Source organism: Dinoponera quadriceps, unplaced genomic scaffold, assembly GCF_001313825.1.
Source record: "Dinoponera quadriceps isolate SergipeBrazil2010 unplaced genomic scaffold, ASM131382v1 scaffold22, whole genome shotgun sequence".
Lineage (NCBI taxonomy): Eukaryota > Metazoa > Arthropoda > Insecta > Hymenoptera > Formicidae > Dinoponera > Dinoponera quadriceps.
The window spans coordinates 35,568-59,574 of NW_014554264.1; the positions used below are offsets into that span (position 1 = coordinate 35,568).

The 24,007-nt window shown below is 44.1% G+C and overlaps 2 protein-coding genes across 3 annotated transcripts in view; one reads left to right on the forward strand and one right to left on the reverse strand.

Moving 5' to 3' along the window:
- LOC106751910 (matrix metalloproteinase-2) overlaps positions 1–24,007 on the reverse strand; it is a 74,341-nt gene that overhangs the window by 8,768 nt on the left and 41,566 nt on the right. Inside the window, exons 3-5 of the mRNA XM_014633176.1 lie at positions 21,153–21,299; positions 20,045–20,187; positions 16,997–17,155 (exon numbers count right to left, since the gene is read on the reverse strand). Coding sequence (XP_014488662.1) covers positions 16,997–17,155; positions 20,045–20,187; positions 21,153–21,299 — 449 coding nt within the window. The remainder of the gene's footprint in view (positions 1–16,996; positions 17,156–20,044; positions 20,188–21,152; positions 21,300–24,007) is intronic.
- On the forward strand, positions 10,915–12,694 carry LOC106751915. Of its 2 annotated transcripts, XM_014633190.1 has the most exons (3): positions 10,915–11,209; positions 11,920–12,168; positions 12,299–12,694. In XM_014633190.1, exons 1-3 carry the CDS (start codon positions 11,034–11,036, stop codon positions 12,573–12,575), a joined length of 702 nt encoding a protein of 233 aa, XP_014488676.1. In that variant the 5' UTR covers positions 10,915–11,033; the 3' UTR covers positions 12,576–12,694. The 2 variants fall into 2 exon arrangements, 1 of the variants encoding a protein (XP_014488676.1); XR_001375105.1 differs by lacking the exon at positions 12,299–12,694 and having other exon boundaries at positions 11,118–11,372; positions 11,920–12,006.

A 24,007-nucleotide genomic window follows, 5' to 3' on the forward strand; every position in this document is an offset into this window, starting at 1 on the left:
TGTGTGTGTGTGTGTGTGTGTGTGTGTGTGTGTGTGTGTGTGTGTGTGTGTGTGTGTGTGAACATTTTAGAAATGCGCGCAAAAATACAAGGGCAAGAATAGATGGACAGAACGCGCGGTTTTAAAAGCCATACGTATAAAACATTTCCGCGGATGCGTAATTCCTCCGAAAAAATACACGTAAAAGAGACGGGAAGTTTAACGATCGCGGTGAAATAACTGGGTCTGAAAGGGGTAGGGAATAGTTTTCGCGCTGGTTTTTGCCGGGCGTTCGCCGTGTCCCATTTACATAGAAATCCGGCTGCGAAATCGGTGACGGCTTATCGTCCATGCGGACGCGATAGCCGGGCGTAACGGCGTCCCGCAGTCGATTCTGCAGTCGAATGATAATTAATATTCGCCGGTGACTTACCAATTAGAGCAATCTAGACAGACACAGAGGGAGATATATAGCGACAGCGAGAGAGCGTGTATGAGAGAGAATGAGAGGCGGAGGAAACCGCCAGTTCCTGAGCGCCGAATCTAATCTCGGCACCCGACCGACCGTCGATGCAATTACAATGACGGCGCTCGATAATTGCCTCTGCCTTCGCACCCTGCAATACTCTAACGTCCCATCTATATCAAGTAGCCTTCTACCGCCGCGAGCGATTTTTCCGGCACGCCGTATAATTTCAACTTATAATAAAGAAGTTACCCCCGCAGACCTGGCGATCCCTTGACGTCGCGATAAAATTTCGTTACGTTAGATTGCGGCAAAGCATAAATAAACGAAGTAACCTTCACGGAGATCTTGAATTTCAATTCGGGCGAAGCCTGGAAAATTGTCTCGCGACAATCCTAAAAATACCCATAGATGTGCAGTCAACGATAAGAGTTTTTAAAGTTTTAAACATGGATTCATTCTGATCATTTCAGCAGCATGCTAATGTCGGGCAATCTATGTCCCGTTATGCTATATCCTTTCCGGCACATTTTATCGACACAACAAAAACTCCTCGTTACGCACGGAGAAAAATTGTGCTGGAACAGCAAATTTTTAAGTTTGTTAATATAATGACAGCAAAAAAAATTTTTTTAGACAGTAGAAAGATTTTTTTAAAGCATTAATTGCTCTTTGCTGGATATACAGACGGCAAGATAATTTAGTTATGCCAACGAAACTTTATTGCAAAATTATTTTTTCCGTGTAAGAAATTTTTTTGCTGTATTAACAAACTATTTGCTGTTCCAGCGAAATTGGTTTTCTCGCAATTTGTATTGTCTCTGTTTAAGTATGTGAATGCCGTTTATATCCCATGCATTACTAAGTTTTTATTAAATCGTATTCAACGAATGCAGAATTCATTCACTCTTATGGCTTCCGAAAATATAATCATATTTCCACGCCACTATTTGACCGTTCTGGATGGTTAAATATATATAAATGTTTAATTCTTCATTTGTCTTGTCTATAGTAATCTTCAATCTGGATCTCTCCATCATACCTTCGAGAATTATTTCATTCTATTTCAGACTTTCATTCAAATTAATCCCTCACTGTACGATTTCCATCTAGCCTTTCATTTCCATCTCACCGCACCTGAAAGTTTGAGAATACTTTTTCATATATCACTGTGAAACATTTTAACTCGCTTCCCTTATCGGTACGCTCTGCGAATACACTTTTATCCTTTCGCTGTTATTAAACATGTCGCTAGAATAATTTTATTTTGTTCATCAATGTTAAATTGGACATAAAATCAGTGAACGTCGTCCCGCCATTTTAGTATATTTTTACTGTTATTTCAGAGCCTGATTCTTTAATAATTACTGTTATTTGTTCAATAAAGATAAAAATAGTAATAATTTCTCTTGGAACAAGGAAGATATCGTACAGTCGCCGTCACGAAAACTGTACCATTTCCTACGCTGGAAAACCGCTGCTAAACGATCAATTGAAGTTGGAGAAGTTGATATCGTGGTGGAAGAAGGTGGATCAGGCGAAGGCAATATACGAGTACAACATCGCGCAGTCCGAGCTAGAGCTGTCAGTGGAGAAGGTGGAGAAAGAGAGAGAGAGAAAGAGAGAGAAAGGGAGAAAGGGAAGTTAAACTCGTTCCTCGAATCCATAGAGAAGAACGCAAACATTCTTCAAGAGCGACAGCAACAACTATTTTCGGAAATGAAAATCACAGCTACCGAGCGCAGTCTGCAGTAAACGTATGGCGAGATGGAGCAAATGAAGGCGCATGAAATCGAGAAGACCATCCAGTTAAAACAGCTGTGAATCTCTTTCGAGGGGCAGCGGCCCGCTATGCAAGCTAGATTGCGAAATCGTAGATTAGACTTCTTGATACAGGAGAAGTGAAAAAGGGAATATATCCGAAAATTTGGGGGAAAATTTGATTGGTAAATTTTAAAGATTAACTTGAGATAATTAAATGACACTCTAAACCATTAATGAATGTGATAAAATCGCCTAAATTCGAATCGAAATTTTAGTTATAATTTAAGTCTAATTTAGTCCTGTATTAAGTGTTCAAAGGTTTTCTATTGTGCTTCTTTGATGCTATAAATGGGAAAGTTATTGCCGTTTTCTCCACTTATACTTAATGTATTATAGAACTAAGTGGACTTAACGTAGGACCAAAATTTCGATTCGGATAGAGCTATGCCATGTAATCGTTTTAAAATATTGAATTATGTACAATCGGTGTCGCTGTACCATTCCTTAGACAAAGAGTAACACGACTTTCAGCTTACTTATAACACATAAGTTGGTTGAAAATCACAGAAGGAACTCTAGTTACAATGGCTCTGATAATGATAATAGGCCTCCGACCTTATGTGTACACGTAAAAAGCTAAAACTTGTGTAATATTAAAAAGTTTAAATCTAGGGAATAGTATAGTACACATGACGCCGACTGTCCAGGGCGTTGTGTTTTTGTTGCTCCTCGCGTGAGCGATTTAACCCCCGTGGGGAGCGCCTTATTTTCCAATAGCCGTGGCGATTAGGGCGAATACAGGCGGCGCACATTAGCGTCACCGGCGATTGCAACGAGGAATTACGATCCATGAAAATCGAATACGACATGGCCGGGCGGGCCGGCGAACGGACGAGTCTAATCTCGGCGCCGGCTAGAGGATGAACGGAAGGAAACGGTGGCGATAACGGTTTTGATACGAACGGCAGGAAGAAGAAAGTGGTCGACGTAGATGTAAACGCGTACACATAAGACACCGACGCGATATCTCTCGAGGAGGAAGAGAGAGAGAGAGAGAGAGAGAGAGAATAAGCACCATCAACTCTTTCGACGGCTTCCTTCCGGCGAGACCGGGATACCGAATGTTTTCATCCGGCGCGGAAATAACGCCGGGATTTATTACCGTCCGCCGAAGTGGTATTACGAGGAGGCGGTGAAAAATATCGCTCTCTTTACAAGCAGGTCGATGTAAAAATACCTTGCGGAGGTGGAGTTCTTATTCGACAAGGAAACGTGAAGGCTGCGCACTCTCGGGAATTTGGCGACGAATGGACGAATTCTCCGTACTCTTTTCGCTCGGAGACACAAGGATATACAGTATGAATATGTATTCTTTTTCTCGCTTGAATTCTTTTTTTCCTCAACGGAATATACCATGTTTCTTTTGAATTTTTCACGCATACGTAAAACTGCGGGGGCCTATTTCGGCCCGCATCTTTATTATATACGTCGACAAAGAAACTTTCGTATGTTCTATTTTCTGTAAGAAAGATAGAGAGAGAAGAAAGGAGGACGTTGGAGGGAGGGGGGAGGGAGTCAGTTTTCCGCATTGATTCGGCGCCGAGACTCTTTTCCGGAATGCTTTAGTGGAAAATAGGATGGCCGGAAAAATCGGGATGCGGGTCAGCGGCTTTAAGGGCTTATGGGATTAATCCGCCTTCGACACGTCGCCTGGTGAAATCTTCTCACGGCGAGGAAAAATATCATCTCAAACTTTTAATAAACGCTTTACTTATGCGTACTTACGACCAACAACAAGACAAAAACACGAATAGTTAAGCAAGAAGAGAGAGAGAGAGAGAGAGAGACACTCTATCAAAAGATAGATTGCTCGAGTATGTTTCGTATTCTATTTTTTTCTATATTTAAATTTAAATCTGAAAAAGAAAAAAAATTGTTGCAAACTTACGTTTCATCGAAGCGTAAATTTACTTGTATTTGTGTACTGTACTTTGTCGGAGAAATCTGCACGGTTCGTTAGTCTTGAATCTGAAATGCTTTCTATTTTGCACACGTGTGCCGTGAGGATTCGTCGTCACTATAATCCGACGGATACACAATCACCAGAATCGACACTGAGTGCTGTTCGATTGAAAACGAGAACGAGGAGTAAAGCAGACCGAAGAGAGGAGATGGAAATCGAGGACCACAGATCGATAGATCACGAAGCTCACATGACGGGGGTCGGTATCGTGAAATCAAGAAACAGAGGAAAAGAGATAGAGAGAAAGAGAGACAGGCGAAGAGCGGAAACGAGAGCGAGTGATAGCAATTGTGGTTTGCAGGGGCTTGTTTGCGACGGGAAAACTGTTGTTCGTCGGGCTTGTAATTTATGACACTTTGACGAAACGGTAAAAATGTTTGTTCGCCGATTTCGTCGATATTCCGCTCGATTTCGCGATATAAGTTGCCGATGCCTCCAGAGAAACGCGTCGCGGGAATACAAGGTGATTCTTTATTCGCGGGTAAGTTCTCTCCCGAAGAAAGAAACTCTCTCTCTTTCTGGAAGATATTCTCTAGTGCCACCCCCCGAGAGTGCCGCAGCGAAGCTCTCTCGCTGAATTGAAATTAAATTACAACCCACGAAATTGGATCGAAATCAATGCGAGATTAAAATTAAACACTGACCGAGTTGCAAAGTTAAATTGAAGCGGCGTTAAATTTCAGAGTTCGAATCGACGTATTCCCCCTATCCAAGATCCGCGAAGTTGAGGGAAACGGCCATTTTCGGCCCGCGAAATAACTACCGAAGTCAGGGAGGTCAAAATTGAGAAGCGACGGGCGTTTCACACGGTGCGATTCATTTTAGGCACGAGAAAGTAGTCTTGCGGGCACAATGATTCCGCTGGTGGTTTATGGCTAACCGTGGGCGTCGACGGCATGCATCACCGTCGATGGACTCGAAGGAGCGTGAATCCGGCCGTTCGCTATTCACCGAGGCAATGTGTGTCAAAATTCTCCCGGCCCTCGCTTCCCCCACAAACATCCCTCATTTGTAACAACGGCTCGTACAAATGAGCGAGTTAAAGGAAAACGAGTTGAGGATCGCGAAGAGGGAACGATTAGACCTGACGCGACAGGAAGTAGTAGCGCGCAACCGCACCGAGTCGGGACACCAGGGCATTTTCACACATCTGCTTCGTCGCCTTGCCTCAAGAAGCCACTCACGATGAGTGCAATTGATACTGTCGGATCTGCTCCGGACATTTTAGCTCAATTTAATACAAAAAAATGTAAAATAAATGACGTGACAGCAGAAAGCATCTGTTCACTTTCGATCCAATACTTATAAGCAATTTATGTTGCGAGAAATACTGTCGAAGCCTCGGTGGCCGAATTGATCAACCCACTTCGGGCCAGGCTCTACAAAAATATTGAGATCCATGAGATACAAGTACCGTTTCAGGATAAGCCAGGGACTCAGAAAATCTAAAACCAGAATTTTCCGTTTTCCCCGGAAAAGAACATCTATCTTGGCATGGCTGGTGAATCGTGTATCATAACGGGAATCATCATTATCGACGATTTCAATTTTTGGCAACAATACCTCAACAGTGTTCTATTTTTTACTATTTTTAATTAATTTGTTAAAAATGTGAGGCATGAGTTAAAAAGGCATGTTTTACAAGGTTATCTTTCATCCCCACCTACCGCCGGAGGCGTAATGAGTGATGGCCAGGTGAAACCAAAAACACTGTGCTTAGCTCCTTTTATAAATATTTTTCACGCCAGAACATAAAAAAAGCACAAATCTTCACATCAAAGAACAGTAAATTATTATACTCTAAAAAATTATTATACCTTGAGATTCGATAGAATTTAATCATAAGATCGATGCTGGATCAAAATTTCGACACGAATCACGACTCGGCTCACGACTTTAAAACGTGCGGAAGGTGCATAAAAATACAATTGCATGCATAATTACGCTCCGTCTTGCTGCAACTTTGCACGGCCGGAGATGAGAAACTTGTGCTCGTAAGCTTCCGGGAGTGTTTAACTCTCTCGCCCGCCATTCCCTCCTCCTCGCTTTTGTTCCCCCTCGCCGAGAATTTACGTGTCCCTTTCTGCTAGTTGAAGTATCCCTCGCAGCTGTTTCCCAGCCGCGATATATCTCGTTTGTCCGCTATAAATTGGATCTGTTTGTTAAGCCTGTTTCAGGCCATGCGGGGTTGTTGTGACGCCAAATACGTTCGAGAATCGTGGTTTTCGGTCGGAGGGAAATTCGGCAAAAGATATAGAACGTGCGGTCACATATCGCCACGTTCTTCGCGGCGGAAGAAGCTCACGCGCGCATTTACATACAGAGAAGGAATATTTCAAAGAAGAGAAATTTAAAAAAATATCAGAGCCTGACCCGAATATACGTGAGATGCGGTAAAGCCTCTCTCTCTCTCTCTCTTTTTCCTCGAGGAATACCTTAAAAAAATAAAAATGTTTTGACGATTCATAAAATTCGAGATTTTCTTGTTCCCAGATACTCTTAATGTACTCGTAAACGCTTTCGACACGTTGGCTCTCTCCGTTTTTCTTGTTGCTGTTGTTGCCACTGGAATGGCAAAATTACGTCATGTTCAGCATTGGTCGGTCGTTCAAGTTTTCCACTTTCGGCGGGCGCCATCATCTCGGCCGCCGTGCTCGGCCTGTACAGATATCGGGGAAGTTTGCAGATTTCCGAGCAACTTACTTCCGCTACGTTGCAACTTGTTCCTCGCGAGCCATTTTTTCTTCTCGTCTCTTTCTCTCTCTCTCCTCTCTCTCTCTCCCCCTCTCCCTTTCCTTTGGGGCTCGAGAGGCCGGGATTAAGAAATCCTCCAGGGGGAATCGCGGAAGTTCGCAACGAATATAAATTACCACGATCGGCCACAACCGTAAAGAAGCGCAACGCGCAGGGATCGAAACGTTCAGGAACGGGGCTTCGCGAGAATGTATCGTCGGATAAGCATAATTAGCCGATCGGAAAAGAAGCTCTTTATTCAACCCAACGCACTCGCTCGTTATTTATTAGTCCGAGCTTTTATTACCGCTTGCACTTACGGGATTAGACTACGAGCGATGTTTCGACAAAACGCTGCTCTCCTTTCTCATCAATTCCTCTCTCTTTCTCTCTCTCTCTTCCTCCCTCAGTGTTAGAAATGTTGAGCGGCAATGTGATTAAGCCGTACTCATTTATTATTACGCCATAGCGTAAGGGAGATTAGATCTCCCAGCGTGCAAAATTTTTGCAGCTCGTCATCATTTCTCTCTCTCTCTCTCTTCTCTTTACGGCACCGTGAACATCCTCTCGATGAGTAACAATGGGGATGCGGGCTGCAAAAAATGCGCAACGAGATCCACTCGGACGGTAACGAGGTACCCACGGCACGGTACGGCACGGATACGGCGAGGGGACGATAATTGAGAGATCCAAATGATACTTTGATGACCGTCCATCCCTCTCACTGGGTATCCGCGAAAACGTGCTTTTTCATCGCTCTTCTTCGGCGTGCACCCCCACGGAAACATATTTGTCTTTTCCCGCTCGTCGCCTGGGATTGCTCTGACGATGGTAATAAAGTGGCACGAGAGAAGAATAAAATAGACGGGAGTTTATTGCGCGTTCTGTCCAACAGCCCCCCCGCTGGAAAAATGTGTAAAAACAGAAAGATACAAATATAGGGGATAACAAGAGGGGGAAAAATAGAGAGAGAAAAGATAAAGAGACGGACAGATAGAAAGAGAGAGAAATATTGCGGCGAGAGCAGAGACACGCCCGTCTATTATTGTAAAAATTATGTAACTACCGCCGAGGAAATATAATTCCACCCTCGTAGTCACAGTCGATGAAACATATTCCTGTCCTACGCGCGAAAGCGAGCCCGGTAAGGAAAACGGAAGGGACGCTTTTCGGGAAACAGGCGGCTCGCGTTTCCACGTAATCCGATGAGAAAGAACGAAATCCTGCGAGAGGGGATGGGAGAACATTAACTTTCATACCCGAAGGCGATGGCGGGACAAAACGGAATATCCGCTTGCTGGTTCCGCGGGCTTGAGATAAAGCTTCGCTCCCCCCCCCCCCCCCCNNCCCCCCCCCCCCCTCTCTTCCCGTAGTGGAGCGCGTAAAGCGATGGCAACAAGAATTCTGGCGGGAGTTTCGTTAAATCGCGCCACGAGCAGCAGAGGATACAACATAACAACAAGGCGAACAATAGAAGAGAAAAGAGAACTTCCCGTGGCGGTGGCGAGAGGAGAGAATACGTACACCGCTGTAGAATGTCTCAAGAAAACATTACGTAACCCTTTGAGCCGCGGCACGTGAAATTGCAAGTCGATGCGCGCTTCTCCGTCGCCGGGTATTTTTCCTATCACTTTCGATTTACCGTATTTCCGGCTTTTATATCTGGTTTTTGTTTCAGCGAGTCGTAATGCTCTCGGACGATACATATCGTTCAATCACACGCGATACTTCGAGATCTTGAGCCTCATATATTATTAACATTACATATTAATTTCACGTACGGTAATATCGCTATTTAATTCACCGAATCTTGCCAAACCATTGATTAAGCACCGTTTCGAACTACCAGTTATATCGTACACTTATTTTTCATCTCACCCATTGTGATCTTTTTCCCATGACGTCACGTCACCTTCGGCTTTTATATTCGTTTCGTCTCGCTGTGGTAAATGCGAGCGAACTTATCAGTGATTTCACGTCCGATCGCCGGTCGCGATTTAGGCGACCGCCACGCGAGCAGCTGATCGGTCGAGTGGGATAGGTCGCGTTACTAGTAGCCGCGATCGACTCCACACGTACGTATCGGCGCTCATTCATGATCGCAACGCGCGATTTTAGATTGACGGATATCTATCGATCGCGCCTCTGTTCCCGCACGAGATTATTAGGGCACGGAGTGATACTGACGTAAGGAGGAAGGTAAATATAGTCTTATTTGAATGGAGAGAAAATACTGTTAACCCTCTAATGGTAAGGTGGTGCCCCACGGCTTTGTTTATTTTACAGCATGAGCTGTTTCTCTTCTTAATCCTTTAAAACTATACAATAAGGTACATTAACTTTGAGTCTTCCCCAAGTTTCGTCTGTTGATAAAGTAATCATTCTGTCGATATAATATCATCGATCCATTCTAAACGAAGATATTCTCTGTCCCAACTTGTAAAACAAGTCTGTCTTTCCAGCTGAAGGCTGGAATATATCTTATAAATGACAACATTACATACACTTTACTCCAATGGGATCGATATGTGGGCCTTAACACGTTCATTACCAAGCTGAAAATTGGAATTTCGTATTTTTTTATTTTTTTATTTAGTTTTTATTGTGCTCAAAATAAGTTAATATATTATTTATATGCTTTTATTATTATGTACATAGGATTTATGTACTCTAAATATCTATTACGCGATAACGTGTGATCGGCCATTTGGCGAGAACTCACATCACGCGATATCGTGTAATTGGCAATGAACGTGTTGAAGATTTAAGAAATGTTTCATCTATCTTGCACATTGATTACACGAAAAGTGAACAAAATAAAGCGTAGGGTTGGATTCTACCTCACGGATACGTTAAGAACCCACCTTGCCAATAGAGAGTTAATATAAATATCCTCGAATTGTGTGAGCTCGATACAATTAATTTTAACTTTAGACGGACTGCAACGTCCGCCGTGTAATTAATATAATCATACAATATAATCATACAATTGAAAATATATATCAGAAAGATTTATAATTAATTTTCGAGAAAATAAAACACAATAATTAAATATAATGATCGCGCAATTAGCGAATTCGCACACAGCGAAGCTTTCGAAACAATTCCGAGCAGAACGCAGTCGTTGAAAAGTCGTTAAAATTGCCCGAAGGATCACCTCGACGGACCGCCGAAAGGGATTTGCGGAAGTAAAGTACGACGCAGCGAATAGTTTAACGGAGCTTCGTGACTGCAGTTCGCAGAAGCGATCGACCGATTCGGTCGAGAAGTCACCTAAACTCAGAACGTCGAAGGGCAGCGTCGATTGCGTCAATTCGATGTTCGAGTTGTTCCCGAGTCGACGGAAACCGGCATAATTGTCTCTTACGGGCACGGTTGCATTCTTGTTATTTCACTTTATCGACTATCCGGCATCGCATAAGTCCATCGACATACCTTCGGTCGCGTTTCTGACAACCTCCGGTTAACTCGATCGGCTGATTATTGGAATTGACCAATCGCACTTGCCGTTAAGCAGAATTTGTCGTTGACCAGAAATGAAACCAACCACGATTCGCACACTTAACCGGTCGGTTAAGTTACACCCAGAAGTTATGGCCCTTAATCGTCGCGTGTCAATCGCGATTAAATGATCGCTCTCTTTTCGCGATTTTTGCGTCTTTTCTCTCGATATTATTTTCCTCCGTACATGCCGTCCGCGACTGTCGTAAATGTTTCACGCGATACACGTATCGCGCTTCACTCGCGCGGTTTTATTACTCGAGAAAGTTACGTGCCCGATTTTTATTCCCGCACGGGACTATCGCTCTTCACTACTGCGAAAATGCGATGCCCACGGGGAGCGTCGCTTTTATTTCGCGTCTGAAAGAAAGTGGAATTTCCGAGAGAAAAATTTGGATCCGTTTATGGAGAGATACGGGGAATGAAAAGGATACGCGAACAGAGACTAAAAATCAAAGATTTCATGAAGCGCGCGCAGCTCACTCGTAATATCGCGCCAATTCCCACCACTGAGGCGCGCCAGCGTCTGGTATGGCCGGCGTCCAATAGCGTCGGGGAGAAACGAGGATGCCCTCCGGCGGCGAGGTGGTCGCTATCGTTCGACGGCTGTTCAGTGCGCGTTCACTCGCGTCATACAACGGCGTCGTGATGGATCGCAAGCCTCATGAGATGGCGACGAAAAGCTGCATCCTGTGCAATCGAAAACGCAACTCCGAAGGCACACCGAGGATATCGTTCCACGCGTAAGATCCGCGTGAGCGTGTTGGCGGCGCGCGCTCTGTGACGGAGCGGTTTCTAATCTAGGGAGATAAGCACGCGATCGATAGCGCTGTGAGATCTTTCCTTCTTATTTTTTTTATCATCGCAACTCTGTGCAATTTTGTACGAGTTTAAAAAATGACGTTGGTGAGTATCAGCCGACTAGGTGAATGGGTTGTGTCGAAAATGGCACGTTTTAGGACTGCTTATAGTGTAATTATATGTTGTTCATGTGCAATCGAAGTAAATGCTACTTCTGACAGCACATGATATCGACATGTAATTAAAAAATGACTATAATTTTTTTCGTACGGATATATATGATCATATAGGTGTGATCACATGTATCGGCAAAATTCATATATGATTTTATATAATCATATATAATCATTTTTCCCGGATTACTATATATTTTGCTATAATAATTATTAAACATATCTTATTTATGCAGTATAAAGTACTGTTCAAAATTTTCAAATGTGGACCACATGACTTGCTACTATCGATTTCCTCTTTCTGTCAATAGAGTTTTGAACCATACTAGTATATCAATAATAAATGTAACCATTCAGGGCCGTGATTGTCGACTATTCAGACTATTCTTCATTAATAACTGACGGTTATCGCGTTCTTTTTCTTTTTTTAATCAGCAGTTATTCCATATCGTCATTTTTCAACCCATGTGTTTCATCAGATTTCCCGAGGACGAGGAATACAGGAAGAAGTGGCTGGACGCGATCGGAAAGGCTGAAATACCCGTTCATTCGTATCTATGTTCACGACATTTTCCGCCGAGTTACTTCGTGTCCTCGACCTTAAAGGATGACGCGATCCCAGCCTTGGAATTGGGGCCGACATCGGACGCCGAGCAGAACCGATCACAGCAACCGAGAACGAAATTATCCCTGTCGAGCGCGCAGGTCGCAAGACCGATCATTCGAAGGTGAGAATTAACACTCGAGAACCAGCGAGAATCCGACGACGCGATTGAATGAATTGTTCGCGTAATTGAGCGATTTCTCATCTCACCCGACGACGTTTTACATTCACAACGCACGCGTTTTTTCGAAAAGACCGCGAACCCGCATGCTGCCGGACGAGGAGATACAGAAGATGCAGCCGGTGAAGTACGTACGCTACCTGAAGAGCGTCAACTGGGACGAGATCGCGAAAGTGCCGAGCGAAGCGAAAATCGCCTGGGAAGTGGCGATGGAAGAGCTGAAGGAGGGCTACGATAAGATAAAACATCTGCAGGCGCACGTCAGCCACCTCAAGACGACCGCTCGCAAACTCGAGACCGTGTTGAAAGCGCGTACGAAGAGGACGGTCGCATCGTCGCAAATCTCTTGATTGAAGAGGATCGCGGAGTACTCCTCGACGCGAAACAATTACAACAATCACTATGATCTGTAAGAAAAAAATCTCACCTCGATGTAAAAAGTTATGTTAAGATAAAAAACCGAAAATAAAGAAAATACGGCTGCTTGCTTAATTACGAATTACTATCGGGAATTTGCGCGATTCACCGAAGAGTCGTCGAGCGATAAAGCGCATTAAACGTTTCATATCTCCGTTATACGTCGAATTCCCGGGCTTATTTTCGAAACGACCGCGCAGCCACGACAACGAGACAAAACATTCAACGACGTTGCGGGCAACGACGAAGCACCGCAATTACGCCGCGAATAAGATCTGCGCTCTCTCTCTCTCTCTCTCTCTCGTGTGCCTTTATCTCTCTATTATGGAGAACGAGGGCGCCCGACAACGCGACCAGACACGCTCTCACGTTGCCAGAGCAAATGCATTCGTCGATGGCATTCCGCGGATCCTTTCAGCGAAGACAAATGCGACGAGCCGCTCTTCTCACCGCGTGACAGCGCCACGCGTAGTATGTTTACCTAACCGACAACAGCAATACGGGGGGTAACTAGGAATGAGAGGGCGACCGGATAAAAGCGTTGGCGACGAGGTCCTTTTGTCCGTCGTGCGCTCTTTCGAGCGTGCTATTCGATGTTATTAAAATAACGAAAGGAAAAATCGACCGATGGAAGCCCTCGAGAAACCCGCCCTTGTTACATACGCGTAAAGGGATATCTCGTGCATGTGAAAAGCCGCGTTGACAGATCATTAAGTAAATGTGCTTCCGCGCACGCAATTTTTCCACGAGTACGTTAAATAAAACTCATATTTCGCCTCTCTCTCTCATTGGAATTTCCGGGGCTCAGCATGAAACGAGCGCGGAAAGATCAAGGCGGAAAGGATAACGCTGATAGACAGATGGAAAACGAGAATAACAGTGGCGAAGAGCGGTCGGGTAGGAGGGAGTGCGCAATGCATTCGCGATACCCCGGAGAACCAGCAAAGCTCTGCTGCAGTATACTAAATCACCACCCCCGCCCGTGTATCCCTCTGGGATAGCGCGGACGGTCGGGAAGGAGAGCGAGCCCGGTCATTTTTTATATTTTATTCACGTTTCATTTCACCCGGCCGTACGTACCGAGACGGCAGCCCGTAACGAGAACGCTCGTTCGCATTCTCACGTGTCATTGTCGGTGCCACGGTGACGCGATCACCTTTGAATCAGAGAAATATCGATCGGCGGTCTTCGACCGGTACGCGGAGTATCGCGAAGCCAGGTGCGGAAATTTCAGCGAGAAGCAATCTATTAATCTAGTCTGATCGACAGATGATCCGTTGACAGATCCACAGTGTCCGCCGTTGTTCTATCGACGGGGTCTGCTGATAGAATCTGACAGCAAATTGGCGGCAGAAAGCGAGCAGAAGGTCCTATGGGCTGTTTGAAGCTTCGAAGATTCAAAGACCGTAATCTTCCAAGTTTCGAAGCTAAGCTTCAAAAAGTACAATCTTACGAATGCTGCAGACTAATTTCTACATACACTTGGTAAAATATAATTTTGTAAATGATGTGACGTTATACAGTTTAAAAATCTTACATAATTCCGATGTTTCGAAACTTCGAATAATTCAAATGAATTCAAATAATGAAAACTTCAAATCTTCGATGATTCGAAGGCCTTTGAAAGAAATCACTAGTTCTGAATCTTCCATTTAAATTATATTGGAACGAGAGAGAGAGATGGATCCTGCTCGATTTCCGTCGTCAGTCTGTCATCATACTTCGTCATCATTTTTGCCAGCAAGCTGCTTATAGAATATGCAGCAGACAAAATCTGCTTTTGCAGATTTGGATAATCCTGTTTTGCACACACGGCGGATTTGCCATTGAAGATAACTCGCGATGAACAAGGGGAAGATATTAAGGGCGATATGAGTAATTCCGCGGAAATAAGATCCGCGTGAGAGGACGTGCGAAATACACCGACATCTATTTCCACTCTGTAGCGTGTGTAATATACGTATGTGTATTCTTTCAGACAGCGTCGCGTCATAAAGCCCGGCACGTAGCGGAGACGCGCCGGAAAGTTGCGGGTGGAAATGCAACCGGGTCAAAAGTTCCTCTATTTTCAAACATTGCGTCAGGTCGGGAACTCGCACGCCGTCGTTCTCCTTCGCGACAGTTTTATTCGAACGGTATGATGTATTATTTTTACCGCCAGTCTTATTGCCTGGCGACGTAGAGCTCGCGAGAGATCGGGTTATATATATATATATATATATATACGCTACGATCGAGGAGATAAAGACGGCATCGAAGGAAGAGCTGAACAAGATCACAAAAAATGATTTTTTGAAATGCTTCGAGGATTGGAAAAAACGTTGGCACAAGTGTATAATATCTGATGGGGATTACTTTGAAGGAGACAAAATAGATATTCATGAATAAATAAATAATTTTTGAAAAAACACAAAATTCGTGATACTTTTTGAACAGACCTCGTATACGCAATTCGTGCCATCCGTCACATGCTTGTAGTTTAGGTCAATGGTGAAGAAAAAAATATCTTTTTCAAACAACATGCAAAATTTCGAGTTATTAATGATTGAAAATGTATAGAAGCTTCTTGAATTCGACAATCCGCGTATTATTTATAAAATGATAATGATGGCTGTTGTACCTGACGACAATTTCAATATATTAATGTCTGTCGCCAGATACAACAACTGTCATATACATTAAGCCACTCTGAATAAATGAATCTTTGATGATTTTGCGTAAGTCGCATGATCAGCTATTTTCTATCGTCGTGCGACAATTCGTCCACCGTATCGTGCGAGTTGCTTCGTCTATTTTTGTCAATAGCTCAAAATTTTACTTAGCATTTTACAAAAAATTATATCGGTCCCATTTCTCAGTTTGAGTCGTGTTGTATGGTTTGCGTCGGACACCCTTTATATACGGCGAAGAAGGGGGGACGAATTTTACGTTACGAAACTCTTGCTATATCCGTCCAACTCTCATATTGGCTCTTATATATCATATTGGCTCGATTATATATTAAATATTTCTCCCGTGACTCCGGATTTTGCCGCGAGACAGAGAAAGAGAAACCTCCGAAAAAGAACTTACTTCGCGTAACTGGCGGCGGCCTTCTTCCTCTCGCGCTTTGTTCACGCGCATCTCCTCGAGGACCGCGAATTTCCGCGGTTCCAAGTGCACCCGAAACTCAACTGTGAAATACTTGGCGAGAACAACGGCGGCGCACGGCTGACTATCGAACGAGTTTGCTACTAAACCTCGGCAGCTTTACTCTGTAGCTAGACTGTAAAGCGCCCTATCTACTTGCGAGACTGCGGGGTATATCCTCGCCGAAAATTCCCGATGGCGAGGCGAAGAGGGAGGAAGAATTCCATCTATAGAACGAATATATGGGGTGTTACATACTGTTAAATTACGTATTGGGAGGAGCTTAATGTCCATTTCTCCAATACTCAGTCACAAAATTATGTCCTGCACGGAGAAAAGAAATTTTGCTAGAACAGCAAATATAGCAAAATGACCGTTAATCGCGTTAATTAATGGATCGAAATTCCGTTTTCAATCTTCAATACATGATTCTCGACACCTTGTATAACGGAGATAAATTTGAGCGGGTAAGTTCGGTCGGGCGAATATAATTAAGCTATTTCTCCGCGATCAACGCAACTTTCGACACGCTCAAGTTGCAATTCCACTGGGAGTAAAATGACGCGGCGAGAGATTCAGCGATACCGCCGCAATAACTCCGTATCGATATATGTACACGGGGGCTGGCTGTCGAGAATATTGCCAGCTACACGTATATTCGTTCCAACGTTCAGCCGCTGCATTTAATCCCGCTTAATCGCGCAGATATGCATGCGCGATATACACTGTTCGCATTAATACTCCGAGGCCCGTTAAAATAAACGGTGCGTATGAAAACTACGCGCAGAAAAATAATAACGCGATGCGAATATATTAAAAATCTCGCGTTCTCGATTTCTCTCTTTCTTCTCTCAGAGGGGAACGAAATCCGCACGTTATCACTGCTCATCGAGCGGCAGTGCCATAAAAGGCGCGCAACTTTTCCAATATACCGCCGAATTGCCGGTCGTCACAGCCTTAAACACGATCGCGCGGCTGAAAATTCGACCGGCTATAAATACACCGATGCTTTATCGCCGCGGAGAGTTTGCGATCGTGATAGCCTGCTCGCTCGATATGTACGTCGAGGATGCTGCGAATCGATGAATGATTAATTGACGTACGTTAACGAACGAGAAGGGTTTTCTCGCTTTGCTTACGTGGCCGGTTATAATTAGAGCGCGATATAATTCGCATTACATTGAAATCCAGCGTAGGCGTTGGTTGTAAATTATTATGCGCTTACCGTACATCTGCTGAATCCCGTGCCGGTCGTCCTCCGGCAGCTCATAGTTGGGGCTCAGTCCTTGGTACCAGGGATACATGAGAGCTCCCTGGACCGAGCTATGCGCCAGTCCCAGGGAATGGCCGAATTCATGAGCGGCCACCGCGAACAAGCTGGTGCCTGGAAGCGCACAAACATATTCAGGACTTCTTATTTGCACGCATGTGTGTGTCTATTCGCCGGTATATCTGTGTGAATGCCTCACGAAAGAAGAGATGGATGAAAAGACGATTTTTTAGCGAGAAGAGAAGCGAATCGCCGCGAGTTTCCGTCCGATACCGGCGAGATTGCCTCGGAAGATATCGCGGGGTCGCGATTGGAGAGAACGGAGCTTTCCACGTGTTTTCCGGGCAATTGCATCGGGAATTGCAGCCGCCGCAAAATCTCGGCCTTCGTTTCACTCCGAGGAAGTACGTTTTCCCAAACACGAGTCGGTATCGCAAAGTGAGTCGGAAAAATTGATAGTATCGCGAATCGTTGCCTGCATCGCCAGGAGAATACCCTTCGAAACTGAAATTCCGTGAGAGACCTCCGGATGGAATCGCAGCCCATAAAAATTTTCGGATCTCACCCAATTTCGAAAGAAAAGAGAAATTCTCGTAAGGACGAAATATCGCTCACCTATCTTTCCGAGTTTAATCGAAAATCAGATTTGCACACGCGATACATCGCAATGTTCGCTATTATGCTCTACTTGGGCGGATTGTACGCGCAATAAAACGGACGCGTCAAAATTATACTCTCCTATCGCAACGTAACGTGCCATGGGTCTTACTCGGCGCCGAAATATTACGAGCGAACTTTCGCCACCATTTCGGCTTCTACGCGTATCCATCTTTCGTGAGTTTAAGGAGCGGACATACGGGTGAAATGCTGCGCGAAATTTCAACAAGTTCTCGCGAGCATATACCGCGCCGCTCGAAAAGGAAGAGAGCATGCTTGCCGAACTGATATTATTAGCGGTCTCCGTAGGAATCTCCCGCAGGACAACGGTTTACACTGGTGTTTCGCAAACTACTATATTCCCGTTTTTCACGAAGACGTTCCCGCGCGTCGACGGCGATTAGCAATTCATAACTCGACGGTAACTGGATGCCGCGTCGCAAATCGGTTACATGTGTCCTGGCCGGAATGTGTCGTCTCTCTCTCTCTCTCTCTCTCTCTCTCTCTCTCTCTTCTCATCTCGCTTTCACACGGTTAATTTCGCATTGCAACGGCCCCTGCTTAACAAGAATTATTAAGCGCTAAACTGTTTATTCGAGCTGACGCGTCACTGCGAGTCGAGGATTCACGATCAACGCGGAATTCAAGCCCGGATAACACTGTAAAAACATGGAAGGAAGAAACAACAGTGTGAAACCAATTGATGAACCGAAACTCAGCCCGCGGTTCGTTGAACAGTGACGTCGTGGCGCCTCGACACGGCGCCCGAAATTAGCAATTTGAATACGCATGCAGCGACTGATAATGGCTGAGAGAGTCCTGTGGCGATGTCGCCGTAACATACGACGGTTATAACTATGCTAATGGGAACTACAAATACGCTCGTCTATGCAAAGAGGGAGGAAGAGAGAAAGTGTGTTATTAACGTAGCCAATTCGAACGAAGGATATCGTTCATTCGCCCGGAATGAGTATCGAAACCGATATCGGGACGATTCGATTAATTGATAATTAATAACCGACGTGACGGTGATTCGATTAGGACGACAGAATTAGCCGACGGCTTTGTCAAGCGTGCATAACCGCAAGATATGCGCCGCCGGGCGATAAGCGATACTGTTATTAAGAGTTTCGATTAAAGTTTCGCCGAGAAAATCCCCGACTTGCGAGGACACGTAGCAATGATCGAACTTAACTCTCGCCTGTAACGCGAGAGCTAAGACGAAAGTTTCGTGAATGCCCGATCAAGAGATAATCCTCGGTCGGAAGAAAGAATTTCGGTCTCACTCGAAATTAAAACTTTTATTAAAACTCGGAATGTTTTTGCGCCGGAGCGGACTTATGAAAAATCCGTGTCTGTGAATGTTCGGTCGCGTCGAGGACGCGCTGAAGTAGCGATTTCACTAACGCGAGTAACTCGTTCGAGCGAATTAGCTCGAAGGAGTCATGATGATCATCGCCTCGAAACTTCCGGCGGAAGATAATGCCGCGTCGTACAACGGGCGATGAAACAGCGCTTTCGCCGCAGCTGAAATTATTTCGCCCGAGAGATCCCTCCCCCGCGAGATAAATCGTCAACTATATATAAATCGCCGTTAATTATTCTCCCGCTAATTACTCTCGAGTGATGAATCCGCCGGGATAAAAGCCATTCGCGAAAACAGGGATTAATTAAACGCGCGCGAGATAAAGGTACCCTTTTGCTCCCTTATATCGAGGCGGATAATAAATTCGGGAATACGTGTAAATATGCGTCAATGGAATCGCGGCCAGAGAGAGATAAATTCATCTCTCGAGATCTTGTGGCGTCAAATTTACGGGAGTTTAGGGTTTGCGGCGTTTTAATGAACAGAAGCGCGGGAGTTTCGCGCGTCGTTTGGTTAATTGTCATCGCCAGGTAACACGCGAATCCCGGACGGAAGGAGCGGATGTGTATTTCGCGCGCTTTCACGAGGATCGTTTCTCGCGCGTGAGCGGAGTGTGTCGCCTCGATTGAACGCTAATTAAACGTGCACTGCCTGTTAAGGAAACACCATTCCAACAGGTTGCTCACGCGTTGACTCCCCTGCACGGAAATCACTAATCGTCACGAGAGCGCAGCTAGTGATAATAATAATAATCGATTCTCTTTTTTTTCCTTTCCTCTTTTAAGTGGCAAAAAAGCGCGAGAAACAGCCGATTAGCAAGGGAAAAGGAAGGGCGCTTCTTTCGCACAGAGCCGTCCGACGATGGAATCGAATTTCGTTTGGTCGTCCTTTTTTTTTTCTCACAACTTACGAGCAAGTTTGCCAATATATACGTCAAGATGCGTGTCATCTTGTCGCTAGAAGGAAACCGAAATTCTTACCGTCCTCGTTAGTGTCGTCCTGCAACAACCATATCTCCTCCTCGTCGAAGTGTGCGTCCCCGCCGCGGTCCTTGCCCGGGAAGAACGCGTGCGCCAGGATCTGACCTCTGCCATCGAATGGATATCCATCTCCGTGATAACCCCTGAATAATGCGCAGAATTATGCGGCGCGAAACAAAATTACTGACCACCGCCGAAATTGCCGTTCTGTCGGCGATTTGCATTCTCCACGCGACCAGCTCTGGCGGAATTATGTCACGGAATTTTCACGCGGAATTACGTCACGTTACACGCGTTGTTAATGTCGTCGTATATATGGGATTGCCACGCGGTGAAAATAATCTCTGCGAGCTACGCTGGCTATACGTGGCTGCTGTGGCTATACGTGGCTTTCTCGCGAAATTTCCCTTTGCGCGCAAAGCTTATTCTCGAACGCGATCTTTTGTATGACACTCTCGTTAATTTCCCGCTCTTTCCAATCGCCGCCAAAACTTTCGTATCAAATTGGGATATATACGAGGTGTCCCGAAATTAGACCGACAAACTTCGGGTGCTTATAAAACGCGAAACAAGGAATTTTTGTCAATAATCCCACGAGCCGTTTTGGAGTGAACTGTTTACAACAGTTGTTACAAGTGTTGGCCACACCCCGATAAATAAAACTCATATCGATGCAGTTCATCAAAAGAAAACATTTTGAAAATAAATTTCGAATAAACAATACGCTGCTGATACGGAACTCGCGACAACAAACTAATTGTTTGTAAATTCTCAATAATTTTCAGTTAAAGTTCATTCGCAATAAAGCATTTTTTTAATATTCTGTATTAAGAGATAATAATAAGAACTAGGACCAGGAAAAAATCACTGATATTCCTGTATTGAAATAAATACTTTTGCTAAATAATTCACCCTAGTGTCAAAAAAAAGATTTGTTTTGTTGCCCTTTATAAGCATCCGAAGTTTGTCGGTCTAATTTCGAGACACTCTGTTTTCCGGCGAAAGATTGTTTAAGGATTGTTTAAGATTGATTCGTTGCGGGAGGAATAAATAGGATAATGCGTGGAAATAGAAATCGACTTATTCGTAAACCAGCATCGAAACTCACCGACGGAAGTAGATCAAAATGTCAGCGTGGTCGCTGTTAATCTCCCGGAAGGTCAGCCTGGAATTCCTGGCCCAGAGGTCGAGGGCCTTGCTCAGCTCCAGTCGGACTCCGCCTGTATCCAGGCCACTGGGCTGCTCGGATCTCAGGCTATAACAGAAACGTCGATTACGTGAGACCCGATTAATCCGGAGGACATAAACAGGGAATATTTGCGCAACGCTCCACCAAGACGATCCGCGTCGGATTCGATAAAGGCTAAGTAAACCCGCTGATCGATTGTGCTCAAGTATTTGCCAATTATCAATTACCCGAGAACACGTGGTCGTTACCTCGGCGAGACCTCAAGATTAGCCAGCTCGCGAAAAATCGTTCTTTTTTTTTGCAAAAAGGAAAAAAAAACATGAAGAAAACAAAGAAAAGAAATCGAGTACAGCAAAAGCGAATGTCGCTCTTAGGAGTTTAGAAATCTCCAGCCATTATTTATTCAGCGTCGCAATTTTCGCGTTTAAGCGCGAAGCTCGGAGTTTCTTTCGCGAAACTCCGTAATTGTGTGCCGCGCTCGCAAGAAACCTACCGTCTCGCCTGGTCCGTTCTGCTTTGGTCTCGTCCTACTCGGCGAACAGCGGCGTGACTTATTATTTACACGAGGTCGAAAGTAAAACAACCGCAAGTCTCGCCGCGAGCGCTCACGAGTTCGGAGCGCGAAGGACATGAGGAATTTCCAACTCGAGACGGATCATCTCTTCGTCGTTCTGATACGCCTAGGTATGCGAAACAGCACTTTCGTGCAGTCGACGGCATAATTTAATGAGAAGTATCTCCTTCCGAAGCGGCGGAATTCGCGATGTTTTGCAATTTTCACCCGTTCCCCTGTCACGCGATTTTTCATCGCGTTTAATATCAATATCGCAGAGAGAGAGAGAGAGAGGAGAGAGAGATTCACTATTACGAATGCGAGCGCAACACTACGCCGTGTGTCGATAAACAAACGAGAGACGGTTGCGCATCAACTTCCGCGTTCGACTTTTGATGAAGCGAATTCGATTCGCGTCAGTACGCGCGATTTACGTCAACATACAGCCTAGGTCCGATGATTTGCATTATTAACAGGCCAGCCCGCAATCTCGGAAATGGCAATCTCGGGCCCCGGCATCGATGATGATTACGCGTATCGCGCATCACCGCATCACTCGTTCGTGTTTACGCGTGCCTGTTTTATTAAAACGATCTCTCGTACCGCTTAATTAGGTAAATTTGCTGCGGCCGATTCGATGCTGATCGATACCGCGGAACTTTGCCGTCGGACAAATCAGACCGCGCGATTTCGTGAAATTTGCGGATAATCTCTTGCACAATAAAAATTAAAATGTTAATTCTAACATTATTCGTATGTACCAAAAGATCCATTCTAAATTTTGTGTTAAAATAACATATTTGCTACATCTTAACGCACAGAAAATATTAAGTATTTAACACGTTTTCTTCTACATTTATATACGTTATTTCAACTTAAAGTACAATATTAGACTAACACAAAGAATAGTTAGAAAATGCGCGAAGGAGTAGTTATTGTAAAAAATGGAACATATATATGATGTGAATAAAATAAATGTTACATTTTGATATAATTCTGAAAAACACATTTTTCATATTAACACCTGAAATTAATTACTGAAATTATTCGTAATAGAAACATTTGGTTTTACTCAATTTGATTATTTCTTATGTCAAAGTTTGAAGACTCATTTTAACTTATGTTAACCCTTTGCACTCCGCTGTCGCCGTAGCGGCGACATGGTTGTTTTGCTGCCTCGGCACTTTAAGAAATTTTAAGTCCTAAAATTTATGTTTTTCTTTTATAATATAAGTTAGAATATGTTTTGTTATAAAATAGCTAAGAAATAAAAATTTTGTTTTATTGAAACGACTCTATTTTTCTTCTACATCATAGGTATGTACTTGGAACTAATAGCCTCTATGCATTACTAGGCTGGAGTGCAAAGGGTTAAAATAACTCAAAATAATGTTTCATTTTTAAATGACACACAAAAAACTAAATTGACATAAATTTAACGCATGAAAACATCACGAAAATAATAACACGTGTCAATTTGAGACATTAGTCGAAAGTCGGTGACACAAAAAAATGTTAACATTTTTTACACCTTTATATTACTTTTCCTCTTGTGTGTCTCTCTCTATATTTTTATCATATTTTTTTTGCATTCATATATTCATGTTCTTACTCTTGGGAATATTTAATAAACGCTGTTACCCACCTGTCTATTCTAGTGTGGAAAATTTTGCGGCACAGATTTATCTTGTCGTTTAGGGGAAAAGGCGGGAAAAAGAGGGCCACGCATCTGCCGTCGCTTTTCGAATAAATTTGCGCATCCGAGGAAGATATTTTACCGAGTGCTTGTCCCACGTAATTGCAACGTCGTTCGCGCATTATCAAAAGACGATCGATTGAAATTTGCGCTAGAGATGCGAATATATAATGCGCGATATACGCGAGATAGGTAGCCCTCCTCTGCGAAAGGATATTATTTCTCGATGTAAATTTCCTATCGATCGCCTCGCGCGTAAAGTCCGTCGTCGAGCGATCGCTCCTCTTTTCGCGGGGGAATTGTCTTTTCATAGGATAACACGTCTTCGTGATACAGCGGAGTAACGGAAGAGTTCGCAAAAAGGGGAAACTTGGCTAAAACTGAGCAGAAATAATTGTTCGAGCAAACTCGAAGGGAAGAAGAGGTAAACGGGAAAACTCCTTGAAATTGTCCAAGTCACGTTACCTCGTGAATTTTTCACAAATGTAATATTTATAATCGAAATATTTATTTTCACCGAGTGAT